At 56.7% G+C, this 23,719-nt stretch overlaps 2 protein-coding genes across 2 annotated transcripts in view; both read left to right on the forward strand.

Moving 5' to 3' along the window:
- The first annotated feature begins 237 nt into the window (after positions 1-237).
- Positions 238-4,323, forward strand: SIGMAR1 (sigma non-opioid intracellular receptor 1). Its single transcript, XM_025207477.1, has 4 exons — positions 238-293; positions 457-674; positions 1,937-2,029; positions 2,579-4,323. Exons 1-4 carry the CDS (start codon positions 238-240, stop codon positions 2,803-2,805), a joined length of 594 nt encoding a protein of 197 aa, XP_025063262.1. The 3' UTR covers positions 2,806-4,323.
- Positions 4,324-11,321: 6,998 nt separating this feature from the next.
- Positions 11,322-23,719, forward strand: part of ARID3C (AT-rich interaction domain 3C) — a 59,244-nt gene continuing 46,846 nt past the window's right edge. Inside the window, exon 1 of the mRNA XM_006026567.1 lies at positions 11,322-11,405. Coding sequence (XP_006026629.1) covers positions 11,322-11,405 — 84 coding nt within the window. The remainder of the gene's footprint in view (positions 11,406-23,719) is intronic.

Below are 23,719 nucleotides of genomic sequence, written 5' to 3' on the forward strand. Positions count from 1 at the left end.
AGGGTGCGGGGGTTTCGGGCGGCAGGGCCTTAGTGCATGGAGGCAGGGCAAAACAAGGGGCTTTGCAGGAGGCCTCTCAGGGCTGGGGGTCAGCCTGTCCTGACAAGCCTCTGGGTGCAGGCGCCCTCTGCGATTGCCCAGGAGGCCTGAGGACATCCCCTGCGAGCCCAGGACTGCTCCGGGCAGGGCACAGCGCACAGCCTGCACCCGCTCACAGTGGAGCAGTGGGCCCCAGGGATGGCAGGGGGAGCCCAGGGTGATTGCAAAGAGCAGCCGGGTGCAAAGGGCAGCAGGTCCGGCTCCCCCCATCCAGTCTCCAACAGTTGTTTGAACTCAGTTCGGTGGCTTGGGCTGGCAGGGGCAGGAGCTGGCAGGGTGTGGAAGGTGGAGCCTGCAGGAAATGGAAGTGAAGCAGGGGCCTCTCGGGGACGCTGGACATGAGCCAGGCTGAGCCAGCCATGTCTGTGCCGTAGGCCTGGACCATGAGCTGGCCTTCTCCAAGATCATCGTGGAGCTGCGGCGGAGGCACCCAGGCCACATCCTGCCGGACGAGGACCTGCAGTGGGTGTTCGTGAACGCAGGCGGCTGGATGGGCTCCATGTGCCTGCTACACGCCTCGCTCACCGAGTACGTACTGCTCTTCGGCACCGCCATCGACACCGGGGGTCACTCAGGTAAGCAGTTGCTTCCACCCCCTTCCCTGATAGCCACCGGGTCTTGTGCCTGCCCCAGTGGCTGCAGCAAGGGAAGTTGAAGTTAGATATTAGGAAAAACTTTCTCACCAGGAGGGTAGTAAAACACTAGAACAGGTTATCCAGAGAGGCGGTGCAATCTCCATCCTTGGAGGTGTTCAAGACCCGGGTAGACAAAACCTTGCCTGGGAGGATGTAGTTGGGGCTGGTCCTGCTTGGAGCAGGGGGTTGGACTAGATGTGACCTCCTGAGCGCCCTTCCAGCCCTCATTTTCTATAATGTAAGCCAGGCTGCAGGGCACTGCTTTGCTGCACGGGCCCAGCTCTCTGTTTGGGACAGGTCTTTGCGAGGCAGTTCACTAGGAAGGGAGAAGGGGGGCGAGCCACAGAGCCTGGGAGTGGGCATGCCAGCAAACGGGGACCTGCTCAACTGGGTCTGCCCTGGGGCTCTGCACACCGGCTTGCTCCCCGTCTCCTCCAACCAGTGTCCACAGTCACAGTGCCTGAGCAACAACTGGTCCCACCAGTAGCTGGGGCAACTGCTTATGGAGACAAGTGGGCAATTGGGCTAGGGAAATACGTAGCTAGACCCCGAGGCATCGGCCCCACTGGGCAATGACTGCAGTGACCGGCTCAGCAGCTGCCCTGGTGCGTTGTGCGCCCGGGCCTGGTCACCTACCTGTGGGAGGTGGTGTTAGGGTACCAGGGGAACCCCATGGGCACTCAGGCCTGTCTCCCCAGAGCAGGGAGGCTGTTCTGAGATGGTCCAAGGTGGGGAACCGACTGCTGGTGGCACAGTGCAGGGAGGGAGACTGGTGCTAAAGGACGTTGCTGGCACCCGAGCCTGGCTTGCTCTGTTCTGCACAGCCAGGACTCCTGGGTTCCAGCTGGCAGGACACGTTGGCCCTTCCCCTAAAGTTACGCCAGCCTCACCTGCCAAGGACTTTGAAGCAGAGAAATGTGTTTGGGGCACAGATTGTTTTGGATGGCCTTGCCCTGCCAGAGGCTGATTCAGCACCAAGAAACCCGCCTGGCCAGTCCCAATCCAGCAGGGCTTGGCACTGGCCCAGGACTGCAATCAACCAGTTGATCCAGCAGTTCTGCTCCCTCCCTGCATGGCTGAGCCTGCCATCATCTCAGACGTGCTCTCCAGCACCTTGATCCAGCGCCTAGATGTACCCCTGGGGCAGAGGGAGCCTGGGGCCATACCCCAGAGCCCTGGCATGACCCAAATCTCTCTTGCAGGTCGCTACTGGGCTGATATATCGGACACGATCATCTCAGGGACCTTCCGGCAGTGGAAGGAGGGGACAACCAAAAGCGAGATGTATTACCCAGGTGAGTGCGGGGGGCCCCTCATGCCTGTACTGTGAGGCTGGGTCACCTCAGGGCTTTGGGGGAACAGGGTAAGCAGGGAGGGGGTGCTGGGTCTCTGGAGAGCTCTTCACAGCTGCCCAGCGAGGCAAGTAAATGCAATATATGCAAGAGGTATATAACTGCAGAGCATGCTGACAGGGGAGGGGGTGCTTGAGGAAAGCTGAAGTCCTGACAGAGGTAGTGGCAACCCCAGGAGGGTTTATATGCCTAGCATCAAGGCTCCAGCCAGCCTGATATTGGAAGGGAGGGCAAGGAACTGTTCCAGGACTGCGTAGCAGACAGCAGGTTTGTGCTGTCTGGGACCAGGTGCAGTGCAGGTCAGCCCCTGTCTTAGCTGCCCCCGCCAGTGCTCGCCTCTCCTATGGAGTGCTGAGCTCCCCCTGCTTCCAAGCCCCTCCTGGGACCCCCACACAGCTGCACCAAGGCAATCCAGGGGCAGTGCTGGCAGGGGGGGATTCTCCATGCCCTTCCACCACCCCCCAAAATGATGACCGGTGCATCTGCCTGCAGGGGACACCATCATGCACCGGATGGGCGAGACAACAGCGGTGCAGTGGAGCGCTGGGACATGGATGGTGGAGTACGGTCGGGGCTTCATCCCCTCCACACTGACCTTCGCCCTGGCCGACACCATCTTCAGCACTCAGGACTTCCTCACTTTCTTCTACACCCTCCGTGTCTATGCCAAGGGGCTGCTCCTTGAAGCCAGCACCTACTTCATCGGCGCTGCCCACTGAGGTCCGGGTGCTGGGGGCCATGCCCTGCCCCTGCCACCTCTGGATAACACTAGGGCATCCCTGCCCCATCACCTATGCGCCCCTTTCCAGCGGGCGCCCAGCTCTGGGGGCTAGCCGGACTCTGCTGGAGAAGGAGATCAGCCTTTGGGAACGCCCAGCTGCTCCTCCCTGGAGGGACTGTTGTTCAGACTGGCTGCCCTGCGGGGGTCCCCAGGGGTCCTGCACACTCTGGATGGGGGGACGGGCTTGGGCCCAGCCGGAGGTGCTCCCAGGAAAGAAGCACAGCCAGGAGATGGGCATGCCAGCTGGGGAGGAGCACAGGGGGCACAGGTTGTAACAGCCCTGTGCTGGACACTTCCATCTGTGTAAGAGCAGGGTCTGATAAAAAGACCCCCTGGACCAGCTCCAGGGTTGGCCTCCTGCCCTCGGTGTCAATAACCTGGCCCCACACTCTGGATCTCCTGGAGTACCACTGCTGCCATCAGCTCTGCCTCCTGTCGGTGCAGCCAGTGCCCCTAGGAGCCCTGTGGTGCCAGCCAGGCACGCACATGTGTGCATATGCATCTCAGCTGTCCATGAGCGTGTGCTGTAATGCCTTCTGACAGCTCAGGGGAGGGGGGAGAGGTGGCAGAGGCCCCCTCCCCTTGTCAGGGCAGAACCATCATCCATTGCCTTCACCAAGAGCCTTACTCTGGGTCTGCACACATGTCCAGGCTGGGGAAGGGCAGTGCTCACCCAGGGGCTGTCGCCTGGGCAGAGCAGACCCAGCCCATCCCCCTTGCCTTCCTGCCTCCTCCTGTCCCCTACAGGCTGCAGGCCTTGCCCCACAGCCGTCATATCTCCTACCCCCACAACCTGGGCACCCCCTGACTGACATATCCTGACCCCCAAGCGGGACAGGGCTGACCGGGGAGGCAGCAGTGAAGTCCCATGGCTACCCACCCAGTGGTGGCAGGCTGCATGCTGCTTCTCCATGAAGCAAAGAACTCGGAAACAGTCCAGCATCCACCTTCACTGGTAACATCCAGGATGCTGCCCCATGGGGTGGAGGTAGGAGGATTGTAGGGGTGTTTGAGGGTGCTCTTGGGGTCACCTGCTGGCCCAAAAGTGTTCCCATCCTCTTGTTACCTGCTGCCCAGGGCCATTATGAACACTAGCCCCCATGGCTCGGCCCTCTCTCCCATTCCTCACAGAGGGCACAGCCCTGCTCCGTTTCCCCCTCCCAGGGGCAACTGGCTCCCATGTGCTCTGGCCAGGGCTGCAGCTGCTCTTCCTCCCAGTCCCAGTGCACTAGTGGGGTTGGGATCTATGCACCCCCTGCACCCATCTTCCCTCTAGCTGGGTTCCAGATGGCCCTGTCTTCCATGTACCCAGCAGCGCCAGCCTCTTCTGTTCCCAACCCAGCGTCAGCCCAGCAGCCACCAAATCCCATTGCTTGTGTCAGACTGGTCCTGTCCCAGCCTTTGGCGGGGGACATGGTTAAGTATGTCACCAATAAACCTGCTCGTGTGACCAGTCTATGCGCAGAGTCTCTGCCACATGCAAGGCCTCGGGGGGGGGGGCAGGGGGGGTGCAAGCATTGTGCAGCCCCTCGGAGGCCAGCTCCCGGCTGTAGAGAGGCTCTGGGACCTTTCCAGCTCTGCCTCCTAGCATGGCCCCGTTGAGTTCTGCTATGTGCTGTGGGGGGAGTAAGAAGAGGGGTTGGTTTGGCTTGTGCATGGCCAGTGGAGCTCCCACGTGAGCCCTTTCATGGCTTGGTGAGTCTGTTGGTGCCAGGGGGATTGTGGGGGGGCTTTGCCAGGCACTCCCTACCCCTGGTGCCTGACATTCCCACGACCTCCAGTACCATCCAGGGGCCTTGGGTTTTCCGTGTGCAGGGGCAGAGGCTGTCTGAGCCCAAGCCTCTTGCTGGGAACATTTCCTCTTCCCTGTAAGGTCCCATGGGGATGCGGAGCTGGGGTTCCAAGGTAAATGGGCGTGCAAGCCTGGCACAGGCCCTGCCCTGGCAGGATCACCCTATCTCCCCAGACACCACCAGCCAGCGAGTGGCCTCACAGCTGAGTCCCAAGCTGTCCAGACATCCTGTGGGCTCTCAGCTGCTGGCAGGGCTTCTCTGCCTTCGCTCACTTCCTTCCCAGTCCCAGCAGTGAGAGTCCTAGCATTGCCCCAGGTCCTGCCACAGCCAGGTGGGAGCTCAGCTAGAAACCAGACAGCCCCTTTCCCAGGGGTCTATTTGCAGATGACACCAGGCGCGGGGGAGTAGTAGATACACTGGAGGGTAGGGCTAGGATTCAGAGACCTCGACAAATTGGAGGACAAAAAGAAATCTTATGGGGTTCAACAAGTGCAAAGTCCTGCATCTAGGAGAGAACAATCCCATGCACCGGTGCAGGCTGGGGGTGACGGGCTGAGCAGCAGCTCTGCAGAAAAGGACCCGGGGTGACAGGGGACAAGAAGCTGAACAGGAGCCAGCAGTGTGCCGTTGCTGCCCAGAAGGCTAACGGTGTCCCGGGCTGCATCGGTAGGAGCATTGCTTGCAGATCGAGGGCAGTGATTCCTCCCCTCTATTCAGCATGGGGGAGGCCACATCTGGATCCTGTGTCCAGCTGTGGGCCCCCACTACAGAAAGGATGTGGAGAAACTGGAGAGAGTCCAACAAAGGGCAGCAAATGGTTCAGGGGCTGGGGGACATGACTTCTGGGGAGAGACTGAGGGAATAGGGAAGGCTGAGAGGGGATTGAAGAGCAGCCTTCAACTCCCTGCAGGAGGGTTGCAAAGAGGATAGAGCTGGGCTGTTCTCAGAACAAGGAGCAATGGGCTCAAGTTGCAGCAAGGGAGGTTTAGGTTGGATATTAGGGAAAACTTTTTTCACTAGGAGGGTAGTAAAACAGTGGAACGGGTTCCCCAGAGAGGTTGTGGACTCTCCATCCTTGGAGGTGTTGAAGACCCGACTAGACAAAGCCTTGTCTGGGATGATGTAGGTGGTGCTGGTCCTGCTTGGAGCAGGGGGTTGGACTAGATGTGATCTCCAGGGGTCCCTTCTAACCCTCATTTTCTACAGGGTGCCGGGGGTGCTGGCAGCAGTTGCTCCGTTCCCTCCTGCTGAGCCCGCAGGGAGGAGCCTGCTCTCCTGGGTGCCGCCAGGCTGCCCCTTCCTGCTGGCTGGCCCCGCGGAGGGCACGAGGAGCCTGGCTTCGTCTCTGCAGCTGCCCCCACGGAGCCTGGCTTGGACACTGAAAAGCCCAGAGCTGGGCCACCTGCCACACTGAGTTAAGAGCTCCCGGCTCCCCTCGGGAGGGTCTTGGCCTGTGCCAGGGGAAGTGGGGCCACATCCAGTGAGGCTGGCTCTGACTCTGCTCGACTTCCAGGGCTGTCCTCTTCCAGCCTGCAGGAGAGGGCACAGGCTGCCGCCAGCACCCGCCGCCTCCCTTGCTGCCTACATGGGGCTCTTCACCACCTGTCTCCCTCCTCTTGCGCTGCCTGGTAGGGAGCAGGATGAGCAGTACGGGGCCGATCCTGAGAGCCTGGCAACCTCCGGGGGGCAATGGGCTCTGGAGCTGGTAGCCCCCATGGACAGACCCCTTCTTCCTCTCTCATAAGCCCCAGCATTGGTGAGGTATGGTGCAGAGAAAGGGGCAAGTCCAACCCTGCAAGGTCCCATGTGTCTGCCCGGACACTGAGCAGGATTAGGCCCAGGATCCAGCCCCTGCAGGCTGCGTGCTGGGCCAGGAGGTGGCGGCATTGCCTTTCCGCAGGCCGGCAGCATCTCTAAAGAGGCAGCGAGCGGTGCTGGGCACAGCGGGGACAGGTCCACCACGGGGCCGTATCCTGACCCGCTCCCCTGGAGCCCCAGAGCTTCTAGCCAGACCCAGGGCCTGCACAGCGGGGCTGGGAGTGGGGGTAGCTGCCTGGGGCTCCCCGCACGCACCGCGACGCTCACGCGGCTTGGGCGCAGGACACGTGGCCCAGGTGTGGAAACGGGGCTGGCGTAGGGCAGCCCGGGGGTCACTCTCGAGTCAGCTCCCATGGGGGAACTGCATGCAGAGCCATAACCCTCTGTAAAGCACTGGCTCCCCCCTTCCAGAGCAAAGCACGAGGCTGTCCCCTGCAGTCCCCTGGGTCTCTGGGCTGGCTGCCAGCATCATTCAGCCCCCTCCGGCCCTGGCCAGACCCTTGCTCAGCCCCGAGCTCTGCAGCTCAACTTTATTCCCCTTTACGTCCAGCCCAGCCTGTGCTTTGCTTCCTCTTCCTTTCCTGTCTCCCCCACTCTCCCGTGTCACACCAGCCCTCCCATCTCAGCCCCCGTGCGACACAATGGATCTCTTTGCACAAGTGGGTCATTCTCACCCCTCCAAAGCCAGCCGGGACACTGTTCCCCCACCACAGGGACAGCACAGGCTTGCAGCACTGCCAGCTAAGCCAGACCCAACCCTGGGGGATGTCCTCAATGCCCACCCGAGACTGGCTTTATGCGGTCCTGGCTGCACTGACAAAGGAGTGACCAGGGTTGTTGGCCATCTGGGGTGGAATGGGAGCAAGAGTTTGGGCTGGGAAATAACAGGGACGATTCTGATCATGCCAAGCCCTTGGGTTTGCAAAGGCAACACTTGGACTTCTCATCGCGTCCTGGAGCCATTGGGCAGGCAGGGCCCTCAGGAGACCACATCTAGTCCAGCCCCTTGCTTGAAACGGTCAAGTCCCAGCAGGAGCATTAGCACTACTCAGTCCCCACTCCCCAGCCTGGGATGTAGCCAGCACCCAGTGCCTCTGAGGGAGGTGGAAAAGCTCAACATGAAGCAACAGGAGGGAAAAAAATTCCTTCCTGGCTCCATGTGGCAACCAGCAAAGCCCAGAAGCCTGGGTAAGGAAAAGCAGCCTCCACAGCCTGACTGCCCAGCCCATCCTGTCCTCCTGTCCTCTCCAAGCAGGTCCCAGCTCCTTTTGTGCTTCCAAACCAGGCAGTTTTGGTTCAAAACTAAACAATGTTAAGAAGGGAAAAAAATGCGGGTTGGATAAAGGAATGCAGCCAAAGACCAGCAAAGCGGCGCTTCATGTTGGTCTATTCTCTCTCCAGCCCCAACCAGGCTGCGGCTCACGCTTGCGTGGGGGACGCACTGCACATGCTGCCCCATTGCTCTGCTCAGCCCCATCGGGCAGGCAGAGATGCTTCCCCCTGGTCCGGCCGGCACCAATAGGGGCTTTACCCCCCTGAGTCGTGCATGGCGGGTAGGGGCCTCTTCCTAGGAGTCTGAGCCTTTCCCTGTGGTTGCACCCACAGTGCCCGCGTCTCCTCTGCTGTTGCTTGTGGCAGGGTACAGTGTACTCCTGGTGTTTCTGGTTTGAGTCTTGCAATGGGCAGGGGTTGGCAGTGGTGGTTTGGGGGTGTCTTGGGGTTGGTGGTTGCCAGCAAACCTGGCCCCAGCCCAGCCCTGTGTCCCCTAGGGGGGTCGTGGGCAGGCATGGATTGCTGTCGATGTCAAGCTGTGTGATGGCAAAGATGCCAACGCCGTGGCAAGCTGTGTGATGTTGCGTAAGTGATGTGCCAGCTGCCATGGGACCATGGTGGAGCTGCCAGGTTGCTTCCCTTTGTCTGCTCTCTCTTTCCTACAGTGGCCCCATGCATTGTGCACATACCATCCTGCAGTGACACCCGCCATGAAGGCTATCTCCACAGAGCCCACAGAGGGGCCCCGGGCAGTTGGGGACTCCTCGACCTGCCCTGAACAGGGGCACGGAGCAAGGGAACTGGAACAGCACCAGCAGCAGGGCTGGGAGGGGTCTCAAGTCCAGGCCCACTAGGCAACCAGTTCTCCAAGGATCCCCCCATAATCACACCTGTAAATGCACACAGCAGCACCGTGCACAACTGCCATGGACTGACTGCAGGGCCACAGCTGTGCTGCATGTATGGGTGCTGGCTGGGTGTGTGCACTGGGGTAGTATGGTGTGCGAGCAGAAGGGGACGATGTGCTAGATGTGAGAGCATCCATGTGAGCATGTGGCTAGATGGGAGAGGTGCTCGTGGGGTGATGCCATGTCTGCAGCGGAACAATTGTAGCATGTACTATGTGCACATTAAATCCATTAAGTGCAAAATGCCTCTGTGTGTGTCTGGGCGGGGGGTGGGGGATTGGGTGAGTGTGCAGAATGGCCCTCGTGTAGAAGATGCACACAGGATAAGGTGTGTGTGCAGGGTAAGTGTGTGTTGGTCAGATGATTGTGAAGGGGTGTGCATAGGGAGGCTGGTTGTGTGGCAGTGGGTGCCTGTGTGTACAGATGAGTGACTGCATGTGTGTAGAGAGGATGGACTTACAGCATCCTTGAGCCAACGAGCTGGCAGGGCCCTCCTATTACATCTGTCCTTGGAATAAGTAAAACCAAACCAAACCAAAATATTTTAAAAAGAAAAGAGAAAGAAGTAAGAAAAGTGTGTTTCCAAAGAGCACAGCCAGGAGCGCCGGCTCTATTTGCACAGACCCTCTTTCTGTACCTGTCCGGCCGGGCTGACTAATGTTAGATGGTTCTCCGCCAGCGCTGGCGTGCTGACAGTGCCGGATGGTTGTCCATCAGTGCTGCTCCCAGGCCTCCCTCCATGGCATCGCCTTGTAGCTGTACTTGCTCTGCTGTTGTAATGCTTCAAGACTGGTGCCTTGCTTATGAGTTCCTTTCTCCTTTCAAACGCCTGCTCCTGGGCTTCTGCCCCGTCCCATACCATCGCCTTGTGCATTCGCTGCCTCAAAGGTTCACCAGCCTCTGCCAAGTGTGCACATGATCTGGAAAGATAGTTAGCCGTGCCGAGGCATCGCTGGACTCCCTTTTCATCTTGTGGGCTCTGCGTTTCCATAGTGGTTCTCAGTTTCTTAAGGTCAGGCCAAACACAAGGGATCTCTGTTCTCCTCTCCTTCAGCGTGTCTGAGTTCAACTAACTTCTCTGCTCCCTCCAGCTGTTTGGGAGCTGCCGCTGTTTAGCAGTGTGGTTCTTGGCAGCCTCTTCCTTGCCCCCCAGCTGTGGTGTCTGCTACAATCCTGCAAAGGTTTTCAGGTGGCTGCAGGACTCATCCAGCTTGATATGCCAGAACTCATGTTTTACGTCACAAACCACGGACACTTTTGCCCTCCATATTTCAGGCAATAGGTCCTCAAGAGTGGGCAATGGGTAAGTGCCCTCCTCAGTGGTTTGGGATCTATGCAAATCCTCAGTTTGCCAGATGGTTTCCTTATCCTTGGACTAGATGACCTCCTGTTGGACTAGGTGATCTCCTGAGGTCCCTTCCAACCCTAATTTTCTATGATTTATATCACTGCTGAGCTGCTGATCCAGCTTGTATTAATTGCCGCTGATTTAATAATGTCTCTTGTCAGGCTTGGTAGTTCTTGGTAGGATCCAGGGCCACCCACCCCACACAGAAACATGTGCCCAAGTTGCAGCAGACTCTGTCAATCCCGGATAGGCTTTGTCAGCCTCTTTAGACCCACAGATAAGACAATCATGGAAGACAATCATCCTTGACTGTGAGGGATTGCTGAAGAAGGAGAAGTTCCTCTTTGAGCATCTCCATCAGGAATAGTGGTACTCCACGCTTTGGCAAGCATACAGGTTGGACTTGTGAGTCTGCCTCTCATGTGAGCTTTCCCTCTCCCTTCAGCACATCTTTGTACTCCTGTAAAACATCTGCCACAGGCCACACTGTGCTTCCTCCCTCCCGTCTCACATGCAGGTTATTCTGGCGTCACACTCAGATCGGACGGCATTTTTCAGAGCTGCGTTCCAGCCGCTATCGTTTTCTGTACTTGGGATTTTGTATCGAGAGTCTGCCTTTCCCCACTGGCTGCAGCATTGTTTTGTTGCACATCACTCGTATCTGCTCACGTCTCTCCAATCTGATATCACCACTGAGTAGTTCTGCAGGCACCGCACTGCAGCTTCATAAAACCATAGAAAATGAGGGTGGAAGGGAGCTCAGGAGGTCACATCTAGTCCAACCCCCTGCTCCAAGCAGGACCAGCCCCACCTACATCACCCCAAATAAGGCTTTGTCTAGCCAGGTGTTAAAACCCTTCAAGGATGGAGACTCCACCACCTCTCTTGGTGACCTGTCCCAGTGCTTTGCTGCCCTCCTAGTGAGAAAGTTTTTCCTAATATCCACCCTAAACCTCCCTTGCTGCATCTTGAGCCCATTGCTCCTTGTCCTGTCTTCCTCCACAATCAAGCTGGTTGCTGCTCCACTCATCATCACTGGCAGCCATCGGTCTTCGGAGACCATACTGATGGTTGTACCACCACGGCTTCTAGTGTGGCCAACTCCAATGTGCAACAAGCAGACCCTCTGGCAAATTGCACATACAAACCTGGTTGAGGTTGCACCAGTGTGCCGAATGCCATCTTGTCTTGCCCGCCTCTGACACATCTTCCCTGTCTCATCATTGACCCGCTCCAGCTCAAAGTGACATAGGCCTTGCTTCATAGTGGCTTTCCACTCCCAATGGTCTGAAGTGATTGATTCCCAGTATTGACCATGAATGCACAGCTCGTGGAGGTTTTCTTGCAGATTGGGCTGTCCAAGTTGATGCTGGCCAGTGACCAGCTCACCACAGAGGAGGTCCTTGGGGATTCGGCCTTTGCTCACACGATTCACATGTCCTAACCAACGGAGGCATCTCTGTCTCAGGAGCATGAACACATTGGGTATCTTGGCCCATTCCAGAAACACCAAGTTAGAGATTTTTGTCATGTTATTTTATGCCCAGAATATGGAAGAGACATCAAAGATGGAAACTTCTCAGTTTTCTTTCTTTCTTGGCATAAGGAGTCCATGTTTTGCTGCTGTACAATAGACAGATCTAAGCACGCAAGCGCTGTCGACGGGCATCTTTGTCCAGAGAGCGAGCACGCCATTTTTCCAAACTCTTTTGAAGTTTAGTTTTGCTGTTCCACTAACATAGCTGCAAATATAGCACGTGGTTCTTTGTCAGCTTTCTTCTGTAGCGCAGGGATGTTCAGAGTATTTGGATCTGCTAAAGTCAAGGGAATCAGTGTCCTCCCCTACTGCATGTATTGTGGCTTTATTTCTTTTGGGGTTGCTGCGGCACCGGGACACAAAATGATTTTGTTTCCCACAGCCCAGGCATCTTTGCCCATAAGCTGGGCATTTCTCTTCCTGTCTTTCATGCTGCTTCCCAAGGCTGGAGCCTCTTTGTTCTGCCTCCTGGGCTCCTTCCATTTGGCTCCGTGTATTTGTTCTGCAGCAGCAATTGTTTTCATTCTTTCCTCAGATAATTCAGTTGCCCTTGAAATTTGGAGGCACTTGTCCAGAGGCTGGACAGCCTCTTTCAACAACTTCACTGTTAGCTTAGAGTCAGGTGTCCCATGAATAATTCTGTCTCCATTAGGGGAATCTGTGGTCTTTCCAAAATTACACATGGACTCCAATGATGTCAGCTCTATAACATAATCAGCTATTCAGAGAATCAGAGAATCATAGAAAATTAGGTTTGGAAGGGAGCTCAGGAGGTCACCTCTAGTCCAACCCCCTGCTTCAAGCAGGACCAGCCCCAGCTGCATCATCCCGGCCAGGGCTTTGTCGAACTGGGTCTTAAACGCCTCCAAGGTTGGAGACTCCACAACCTCTCTGGGGAGCCTGTTCCAGTGCTTTACTTCCCACTTCATGAGAAAGTTTTTCCTACTATCCAACCTCAACTTCCCTTGCTGCAGCTTGAGCCCATTGCTCCTTGTCCTGTCATCTGCCCCCACGGAGAACAGCCCAGCTCCATCCTCTTTGCAGCCCCCCTGCAGTGAGGGGAATGCTTCTATTCAATCCCCCTCGGTCTTCTCTTCTGCAGACTCAATCAGCCCAGTTCCCTCCTCCTCTCCTCACCAGTCCTGTCCCCCAGCTCACAGCCATTTTCATTGCCCTCCATTGGACTCTCTCCAACGTGTCCACATCCTTTCTGCAGTAGGGGGCCCACAGCTGGACACAGGACTCCAGATGTGGCCTCCCCAGTGCTGAATAGAGGGGAAGAATCACTTCCCTCCATCTGCTGGCAATGCTCCTGCCAATGCAGCCCAGGATGCCTGGCAGCAAGGACACACTGCTGACTCATATTGCTTCTCCTGGATCCTGATTCTGGGTTTAAAAACCCCCTCAAAAACCAGCATTGTCCATGGTCTCATTTTTGGAGGGATCACAGCACTCATCAAAAGCCTTCCTCAGCTGTTGTCATGTATTGGGCCCCTCAGGTAAAAGCCACTGCCACCACGTTTCATACCCAGAGCTCTGTGCCAGAATTGAAGGATCCATGTGGACTGCAAGAACTGGGATCTTTATTTGAAGTCCCTGTGCTCACTGTGGCTGCTTGCAGCTATGAAGTGTAGTGTCCTCAGGGCTATTGTGAAATTCCCTGAGCACGTGGAGCTTCCTCATGTCATTCTCCAAATCATCCCCACAACAACACTTGTTCCAACCTACACCAGCCCAGCCAAGCATCCGTCTGACCTGCTTTTAGGCCTTAGACCTGCTCTTTCAGTGCTGGAGATCCCACAGCCTCTCTAGGGACTGCGCTCCAAAATACCTAGAGACAGCCGTGTACATGTGTCTGCGGCTAGCATGGCTGTGCGTGCATGTGTGTATATGCAGATGCAACGCTTGTATGTGTGCATGGCCGGGATAGCTGTGCATACCTGCATGCATATGTAGACACAATGATTTTGTGTGTGTATGCATGGCTAGGACACATATAGGATATACACATAGGATAGCTACATGTATATATATGCATGATGTGTGTGTGTGTGTGTGTGTGCATGGCTGGGTTACCTGTTCATACTTGCATGTATGCATAGGCCCAATGACTGTGTGTGTGTCTATGTGTGTGTGTGCATGCACTCATGCATGGCTAGGATATATATTGGATATACATGTAGGATAGCTATATGTGTGTATATATAAGCACAATGCTTGTGTGTGTGCATGCCTGGCATAGCTATGCATACCTGCATGTATATGTAGGCACAACATTTGTGTGTGTGTGTGTGTGTGTGTGTGCGCGCGCGCGCGCACTCAAGCACATGGATATCATATATACAGAATAGTTACGTGTGTATATATAGGCACGATGCTTGTGTGTGTATATGGCTAGGATAGCCGCACGTAGCTGTGTGTATATGTAGGCACAATGCTTGTGTGTGTGTGTGTGTGTGCGTGGCTGGGATAGATACGCACACCTGTGTGTCTGTGCAGGTGCAAAGCTTGTGCATGCATGTATGGAGGCAGGAAGGCCAGGTACCTTGCAAGCTCCCCTCCCTCGCAGACCCTTGCCCACCCGTCCTCGCCGTGTCCCGTCATTTAGCACAAGATACTGTCGAGGAATATGAGTAATTTTTAATTGGTGTCTGCAGGCAGGCAGCTGAAGTCAGCAGCTCGTATCAATACCGCTCCACTTACGGCGAAGGCCAGCGTAATGAAAATCCGATGGGCCCGCCGCCGCAGTAAATAAGTATGCCATTAGAATGAGAAAATCAAAGGCCCGGACAGGTCCTTTCTCTTGCCCATCGATTACGGCGATTACGGAAATATTGCTGCTAAATAACATTAGTGTGAACAATCTCAACAGGGCTTTCCGCAGATGCCGTGTCGATAACTCCATCCCGGGGGCGGGGAACCCATCGCTGCCGGGGCTGGGGCAGGGGCCACGAGACTTGAGGAAGGCTGGTGCCTGGGGTGCCCAGCTTTGCACGCTCCATGTCCCCCACAACAAAGCACCCAGGCACTGTCCTGACAGTGGAGGAGAGCTGTGAGCCCCTCCCTGGCTCTGTCCCCCTCCCCAGACTCTCTGGAGGTAGGCAGGGTTCATGGGCCCTGTTGTACCCCAGGAAGGGATATGGGGGCAGGGAGAGGCCGCGACTGAGAGTACCCCCTCCCCGGCAGGCGTGCACACAGTAGCATGGTACGTGGTGTGCACACATCCTTCGTGTCCGAGTCCAGCATCCCGGTGTCCCGATGGCACTGGCTTCTCCCCTGCATTGCATTACAGAGCAGCCTGCTACGGGAACAAGCTGTAGTCACTCGAACCGCAGGCACTGTACAGCTCTGCCCTGCCCTGCCCCTCTGCTTACTGCCTCAGGGCAGGGCAGGCCGATAGTCTCACTGGACTGAGCTCTGCCGTTGAGGCAAGTGACTGTTATTCCTACCTTAGAGGCAGGAGAAACTGAGGCACGAGGTCAAGGGGCCATGACCAGGGTCACTCAGGGGGTCAGTAGCAGAGTGCAGCTGCCCCCAGAACTCCTTGCTCCCCTGCCAGCTCCGCAGGGCAGCACGGCCTCACAGAGGCCGGAGCGGGTGCTGACCCAGGAGCCCAGCCGTGGGGAAAGGATGTCCAGGGGGGCACAGCACTGCCCACAGGCCCCCTCCTGCTCCGTGCCCCAGATCACCCCAGGCATGAAACAGCCCAGGTGCTGGGATCCCCGGCAAGTCTGACGGCAGGTCTGGGGGTGCAATGCACTCGGGGCGCTCTCCTGTCTCTGGCCAGGCTGCAGCACCCTGCAGCACGCCGCCCGAGCCCTGGTACTGGCAGCTGGGTCTGGCTAGGAGGTACGCTGTACACACACTGGCCAGCCCCAGCTGGCTCTGATGGCCTGGGAGCCCTTGGCTCCTGGTTGGTGCCCCTGGCATCCTGACCTTGCCTGTTCCTAGCTCCCATGCCCAGCACCCCCAGCACTGAGCCCTGACTGCCCCAGCAGGCCCCCCTATGGACTGTCCCTAGGGGGTTTGTGTAGATATATCCATGCAGGATGATGCAGACATTGCCCTGGCCCCTAGTGGGTATCTCCCAGGTGAACCGTGGTCCATAGAGGGTGTTACACATCACCCTCCCCAACAGCTGATGGAGGCCCTCACCTTCCCCAGCGTGGGACCCCAGTAGCCAGCGTACCTGCTCCTGGAGGGCTGGAGCTGGCACAACAGGGAGATTTGAGGCTTGGGCTCTGGACAGGTGCAGTCACCACCTCCCACAGCTCCCCACTGCTTCCCCAGCTGAGCAAGGCTGGGCCAGAGCAGTGCTGGGACAAGAGGATGAGGCCATCCCTGGCATGGCTGGACCTATAGCTGGTGAATCAGGAGAGGGAGCAAACCCTGAGGAATGCTTGAGCTGGGGGCTGGACTAGACTTTTCCTAAGATGCTGCAAAAAGCACGTCCCAGCAACTCACTGTTTGCACCTGGAAGAGCACAAACCACCCTTCCTGGCCTTGCAAGACACGTCACGGTGGCTTCCCGAGAGGCCACGCACCCATAATCACCGCCGCCAGCTCCAGAAACACCAGCCAGCCTGGACCCAAGGCTTGGGGCTGAGCCCTTCTTGGACCCGAGCTGCACTTTCCAACCTGGTGGCTCAAAGCAATGCCAGCCGCTGTCCATCAAAGCACATTCTCCCCATGCCGTGCTCTGTCTTGCTGTCTCTCTGTGTGCAGCGGCTATTGATTTGCTCACAGGATCTATCTATCTGGAGGATCTATCTATCTACAGATTCCTCCTGCAGTATCTATATGTTCAGTGTATCTCTCCATCTCGGCAGGCTGTCTATAGTATCTGTATATCCACAGTGTCTATCCATCTGCCGGCAGTAGCTATCTGCGAGCTCCCTGCAGCATCTATCAAGGCCTGGCATTTATCTATAACCGTTATCTACGTGGCCCGCTTCTGTCGACACCAGAGAGAGCCAACCTGTGGCTTCCTGCCTCCCCAGGACAGCATCACGCAGCTACTGGCACTGGAGACTGCACCCAAGAGCTCAGGGTACAGGGCGAATGGAAATGGAAAGGGACGGACCTTTGTCATCTCAGGGCTCATAGGGTTTTGTCCACACAAGAGCTCAGCTCAGCCGTGATGTTCCCTTGGTTATAATCTTTCTGGAGCCTTGTGAGGCCGCCCCGTGCCGATACCCAAGGGGAGAATGGGGTGAGATGGGCACTGAGGCACCTGCTTCCACCTAGGCATGACAGGATGACCATCTCCCTTGCAGTCCTCTCAGGGCCCAGGAGCAACCCTGGGCAGGAAGGGCATGGGGGGAAGCTGAGAAGTTTAATTGCAAGGTGCCCTGTAGAGCAGATGGACACGTCCGTGCCCCTTAATTGACAGGCCCCTGGGATGGGCTCTGCCATTCTCAGGGGAGCCAGGGAGACCGATGTGAGACCCTCTGCCATGCCAGGGTCCCTTGTCAGTGCCCTGATGCTGCTCCTACCCCCAGCACGACACGGCTGGCCGGGGCCGTGAGCCCGGGCTGTCACTAGATGTCACTAGACCCCATCCTTGCTCATCCATGCCAGACCCGTGAGTGTGGCTGAGCCAGAAACAGCTGGCACCGGGTAGGGGTCGGGCCAGGGCTGTGCTCTGCGCTGTCTTGTGCTGGATTTACCCCCTCCCTGCCCTTGACTCTGATGTCTTAGGGGTGTGGGAGCTTGGCTGGACCCTCCATGGGGCAGGACCCACCTGCTTGGTCTGGGTTTGTGCAGCGCCTGGCACCACGGGGGCCAGGTCCAGGCCCACGGCTCCTCAGGGCTGCTGCCAGATGCGTGCAGCCGGGTCTGCGGTGGGCACCTTCTCCACGCAGCACCTGCAGAGCCCTGCAGCCCAGAGGGATGGAGAGCCCCGTGAGGCCTGGTCCTAACCCATCCCATAGCCTGGGCACAAGATGAGCCAGAGCCCTGACAACTGCCCTGCCTCCCATGGTAGCTCAGCAAGGTCCCTGGGACTCCAGCAGCTCCCCCTCCAGCCTGGGCTCTCTGGGGCAGGGATCCCACAGGAGACTGAAGGACCCTGATGCCCCTCGTGCCCCTTTAGCTCCAAACCTACCTGCTGGGCACTGCCTTCAGCCAGGGAAATGGACCCCCTTGCCTGCCCAGCCCAGAAATAAAGGACTTTATCTCATCCACACCTTGCTTAATGGCTTTGTGGCCCAGTGAAACTGTTTTTGTCTGGTGCAGAACTTGTTACCAGATGCAACACAAGAGCTCGGGTGCAAGGCACTCATTTTTCCCTCCACCTGGGCCATTCCCCTGCTTTCCCAGGCAGTGAGGAAGCCTGGTTGGGGGGTAGGCAATGGGTTTAAAAGTGGGATAAAAGTGGGAAGAAGAGCTCAACCCCGCGAGGAAAAGGAAGGACCAATTGGGAACAGGTTGGTCCTGTCTCAGCTTTGTCCACTGGAAAATGAAACCAAGACAATCCTGGTTCTTAAGGCAATGAAAAGGTTTCTGTGCCCCTCAGTGTTTTTGCAGACCCGGGCTAAGCCACAGTTGGTGGCAGGCAGGTGAAAGCATAGGTGCATGTGGAGAGCCTTGCAGGGCATATCGGTCCCCTCCCACCCGCTGCTACTGGGCATCATGGACTAGACAGGGAGAGTTTGCATGCACAGGGAGCTCCAGGCAAAGGGGCAGCGATTCAGGGCCCACCCCTCCAACCCAGCCCATCGCTCCGCTGCTGCCCCAGATGCGGGTCCTGAAGTATTACGACCCCACACCTCTCTGTAAGTGTCCCAGAGCAAGGGCCACCTCCTCCCTGCCCTTGGGGAAAGCATTCACCCAGGACAATGAACACCTGCTCACACTCATGCCCCCTCCCGCACACATGTGACGTGCCACATGCACACTCACAGTGACACCCTGACTCACACCTCACACGACAAGCACACATGGCATGCTGACAGCCCGACTTGCACATCACACGGCATGCACACGCCACCATGCAGACACCTGCTCATGCCCATGGCATCCCTCCATCGGCAATCCCTCACAGTCGAGGATGACTGTCTTCCCCGGTGGTCTTATCTGTGGGTCTGAACATGGCTGACGAGGCCAATCCAGGATGGACAGACTCCGTCGCAGCTCGGGCGCGTGTTTCTGTGCGGGATGGGTGGCTCCGGGTTCTTGGTCTGGTCCACGAGACGCTGTTTCTGCCACTCTTGCTTCTCCGTCTCCTGTTGTCATCGTGAGGTTTCAAAGTACTGAGATCCCTGCAACGGACTCTTCCTCCATTTGGGGCGGTCCCGGGCAATAACCTCCCACGAGTTGATGCTGATGTTGCATTTTTTCAAGTTGGCCTTGAAGGGGTCCTTGAAGTGCTTTCTCTGCCCTCCTCTTGATTGCGCGCCTTGGCTGAGCTGGGGGAATAAGACTTGCTTTGGGAGTCTGGAGTCAGACATCCGGATGATATAATCTCAGTCATAATCTCATACACAAACCCCGCACACCTCTTCATTCATGTACAGTCACATGCTTGATCCTATATGTACAAAGGGTAGGTCACACGTCCGTACGCATTTTCACTGGGACATATACAGTTAACTGCACGCGCGCGCGCACGCACACACACACATCTTTTGAAACCCCACTTCCACAGGATGTGTCAATTAACACAGCCCCTCCTTGCTGCAGCCGCTCTCCAAACCCCAGGGCAGACATCACAGGGTGGCCTCTGCCTTCCTGAGAGCCCCGGGCCCGTGACCCGACCCCCATGCATTTGAGGCATGTGGTAATAGCCCTGCACTACACGCCCTGTCATGTCTGATTGCCTAATTGAGCTCCCTCCCGGCCTTATTTATGGAGCAGGTTCCCTGCAGAGATGGCCGAGCTCAGTAGCTCTCAACCTCCGTCAGCTCCCGGCGCCCCTTGGCTCTTTGCTTTCGCTTGGTTTTTTTGACTACAGAAAAATCCCAGAGCCGTTCTTCTGTGGCTGTGTTGAGAGTCTCCGGCCTCGATGCAACCAGGCTTGGAGCTGTTGTTTCCAATGGCAAAAATCCACCTTGCCGTTGGCTGAGGCTGCGCTGGCTTTGGTCCCCTGCTCCTGCAGCCTTTCCCCAGGCCCTGCCTGGTTTGGTGGTTCTTCTTGGGCACATCTTGCCATAGTTGCATAGTTGTTAGGGGCTGGAAGGGACCTTACAGATCATCGGGTCCAGTCCCCCTGCACTTGGGCAAGACAGACTGCTGCGATATGCTTGTTCCTTCCTCGCTGCCCAGGGAGGGACCTCCCACTATGCCAGGCTTTGAAGAGAGCCTTGCTCCCTGCTTCAGGGACTCTCCTTTGGCATTGTCCAGAGCTTCACAACTACCCCAGGGCTGTTACCCAGTTTTGCATGGAGGGGAGAACATGCTCCCAGCCATGGGCCAGGCCCCTGCACTGTTTGAGACAGGGCTCAGCTATGCCAGGTCTAGTCCAGACACTAGCAGGGGTGGGTAGTGTGGGTATTAACCCTTTCTGCCTTCCTCCCTCCTTACTGTCCTGTCTTGCCCTTTCCAGGGCACTGACAGCACTTCTAGCATCCAGTGACAGGGCAGCTCCTTGCAAAGGAGAGAAATGACTGCATAGGGGGATCCTGCACACACCATGCCCAGAGCACATGCAAGCTCCGGAGGAGAATCCAGCAGCCGGGCTCCACAGGGCTGGTAGGACGGGGTTTCACAGCTTCTGGGCAGGACCAGCCCTGTGTAAACCAGCCCAGCCCGACCTGCTCTTAAACACTCCCAAGGATGGAGACTCCACCCCGGCTCCAAGGCTGAACCCGGCTCAGGGTGCGTTCTTCCTCGCATCCAACCTGCCTGCCTTTTGTTGCAATACAAGGCTGCAATCCTGTCCCCTTCAGCCACACACACAGCTGAATCACCTTCTCCAGACCTGCCCCAGAATAATTCAGCTAGACACAAGGACTGGACCAATGCTTGGAGGAAAGGGGCATCAGTCACTAGTGAGCATGGCAGCTAGGGATACAGCCTCGGCACCAGAGCTTCCTCAAATGCTGGAGGCTGCAAGGGAGAGAGGAGCAGGGGAAAACCCCTGGTCAGACCCAGCTCACTCCCGCTTCCAGCCTCCACTCTCTGCCGCTGCGTGACGCACGGCATTGGGCAAGAAGGACATAGGGTCTGACCCAGTCAGTGGCAATTCTTATGGATATGTGCCCAGCAAGGCAAATTTCAACCCTCAAAAGCCCAATTTCTAATGGGAGGAAAAAAGGCCTCATTAACCCTCCAGGGTGTTACGAGAACATCTGTCGCATTTTGCAAGCTCCTGGTGAAAAACAGCCTTGGGTGGAAATCAAGGATTGCTGCTCTTTATTCCTCCTGGTCACAAGAAAAAGAAAGAACAATTAGCATCATCATCAATATCATTCTCTTCCATGGGTCTGACGCCTCCCGAGAGCAGAGACCTGCAGCAAGCGAGATGATCGCAAGCTCGTTGGCAGGAAACGTGTAGGGCACGCGCCAGGGGAAAGCTAGTGATGAACCCCTCCGGCTGCCCCAGGCCAGTGCTGGAAGCCCTGTTGTTTGAGACGCTTGAAATCAGACCCAGCCCTGGAGGTTGGGTGTGGGGGGCCAGCACACCTTGTACCCCCAGGCCCTGGAGCTCTCCCGTTTGCTGCCCCTCGTGGTCATAGTAATCACAGAAAATGAGGCTGGAAGGGAGCTCAGGAGGTCACATCTAGTCCAACCCCTGCTCCAAGCAGGACCAGCCCAACTACATCATCCCAGACAAGGCTTTGTCTACCCGGGTCTTCAACACCTCCAAGGATGGAGACTCCCCCACCGCTCTGGGGAGCCTGGTCCAGTGCTTCACCATCCTCCTCCTGAGAAAGTTTTCTTCATATCTAACAGCAGCTTCCCTTGCTGCAATTTGTTCTAGTAGGGCTGGCTCTTCCAGAGCAAAAAGAGGCTTTGGCAGTTGCTAAATACACCCTGCTAAAATACACCATGCAGGAAAGGGTATAGCCTGGCACGTGCAGGAATGGGAGACACTCAGGACTCCTGGGTCCTCTCCCCAGCTCTGCTGCCTTTCTCTGGGATGTGAGGAGAAGGAAAGTGCCTTGCAAGCTCTTACAGGAAGGGGCCTTAGCAAATGAAGTGGTGAAGGGGTCGTGCCAACATCCCCCCCAGGCCACCCGTGCTTTCCTTCACCAGTGGGGCTCCAGGCCAGGGCTCGTCATTCCCCCGGAGGCAGGGGGATCTATACCCTAGGCAGATGCCTGCATCTCATGGCGATGGGCGCTAGCAGCTATCCCATCTTGCACCCAATGCTCTCCTTCACGACAATCTCTGCCAGGTCTCCAAGAGCCATGCACAGACATTAAGGGCCAGACTGTGGTGTCAAAACAGACTGAGGTGCCTTGGTGCAGTTCCCAAGTCCCAGGATATCCACCCAGGCATTTCCTTTATAGCACGCCTCATCTGCCCCTTAGGATGGGGCCACGTGAAGGAGGAGATGATGCTCCACCTGCCTCCTGCATTAACAACCTAACAAGGCCTTGAGTAGGCTGCAGATGGTTGGACTAGGTGATCTCCCAAGGTCCCTTCCAGCCTTACTCCTGTATGATGATTTCTACGAATAGCTTTGCATTTAGGCACCTAAATCCACTTAGATGCCTCATGGGGGGAGCAGCACCTGGTCCTCGCTGTCCAAGCCAAGTTGATCTGAAGCACCAGCAGATCAGACAAAAAAGACTTGATGGGCTCGGAGCAGCAGCGCGGCCCCCATAGGGTCTCCCACAAAGGGTCAGAGCTGGGAGGCAACTCTGAAATCCCAGCTCACCCAGGAGGTAACCCAGTGTGAATAATGGTGGGTTACTTTCAGACCCCGCAGCCTGTTTCTATGCAGCTCGCTCCTTAGTGGATATAACCAGGATGCATCGTGGGCAGAGGGGTTCTCTGAGCTGAGCCATCATCTCCAGGACCCCCACCCCTCTGCCGGGAAGGGTAGGCAGTGGCTGCAGCAGTCCCAGCTCAGCCAGGAGCAGGACACACGGTGCAACCGGTGGGGCGCTGGGGGCTTGGGTCTGTCCCATCAGACTGCAACATGGGACCATGGCTCAGCGCGGAGCCCAAGGGCTCATTAGCAATTCAGACCCAGGCTGCCTCACGCCAGTCTGGGGAACCATAATACCACGAAAAGGTGGCTATTAGAATGGGGCTGAGCCACTGGCTCTTGGTTAAAAGGGGCCAGATCCTGCAGCATTTGGGGAGAGCACCCAGCTCAAGGGACATGTTATAGGGAATCAGCAGGGTGCAAACTCAGGGTCCCAAGCAGCTGGGAACCAGTGCTTCATGGCATATGGCCTGTATCAAATGCACAGTGAAGCTTAGCCACCTATGATCATCCAAGGATCCAGTGTCAAGAGGTAGCACTCTGGGGTGATGAGGAGCACCAGCAAAGGAGAGAGGCTGCTAAAGCCATCAGGATCACAGCCTGTATTAATAGGAGCGTTGCTAGCAGATGGAGGGAAGTGATTCTTCCCCTCTATTCTGCACTGGGGAGGCCACATCTGGAGTCCGGTGTCCAGCTGTGGGCCCCCACTACAGAAAGGATGTGGACACATTAGAGAGAGTCCAGTGGAGGGCAACAGAAATGATTCAGGGGCTGGGGGACAGGACTGGTGAGGAGAGGCTGAGGGAACTGGGCTTATTTATTTTACAGGAAAGAAGACCAAGAAGGGAATGACTAGTAGCCGTTAACTCCCTGCAAGGTGATTGCAAAGAGGATGGAGCTGGGCTGTTCTCAGTGGGGGCAGATGACAGGACAAGGAGCAATGGGCTCAAGTTGCAGCAAGGAAAGTTAAGGTTGAATATTAGGAAAAAACTTTCTCACCAGGAGGTTAGCAAAGCACTGGATCAGGCTCCCCAGAGAGGTGGTGGAGTCTCCATCCTTGGAGGTTTTGAAGACCCGGCTCGACAAAGCCTTGTCATTTCCAGGTACTATTACACTGTGGCCATGGGCCACCCCAGAAGCAGCTGCACGCACCGGGCAGGGAGCATGAGTCACAGCAGGTGCAGGATACAAGGGGCTGGGTCTGAAAGGCACCCTTGGAAATACAAGACACTTGCTTATAACCTACGTTATTCCCACCATCAGCTACAATCAATCTTTCATCTCAGGGTCCCATTCA

This window comes from Alligator sinensis, unplaced genomic scaffold (assembly GCF_000455745.1).
Source record: "Alligator sinensis unplaced genomic scaffold, ASM45574v1 scaffold783_1, whole genome shotgun sequence".
Classification (NCBI taxonomy): domain Eukaryota; kingdom Metazoa; phylum Chordata; order Crocodylia; family Alligatoridae; genus Alligator; species Alligator sinensis.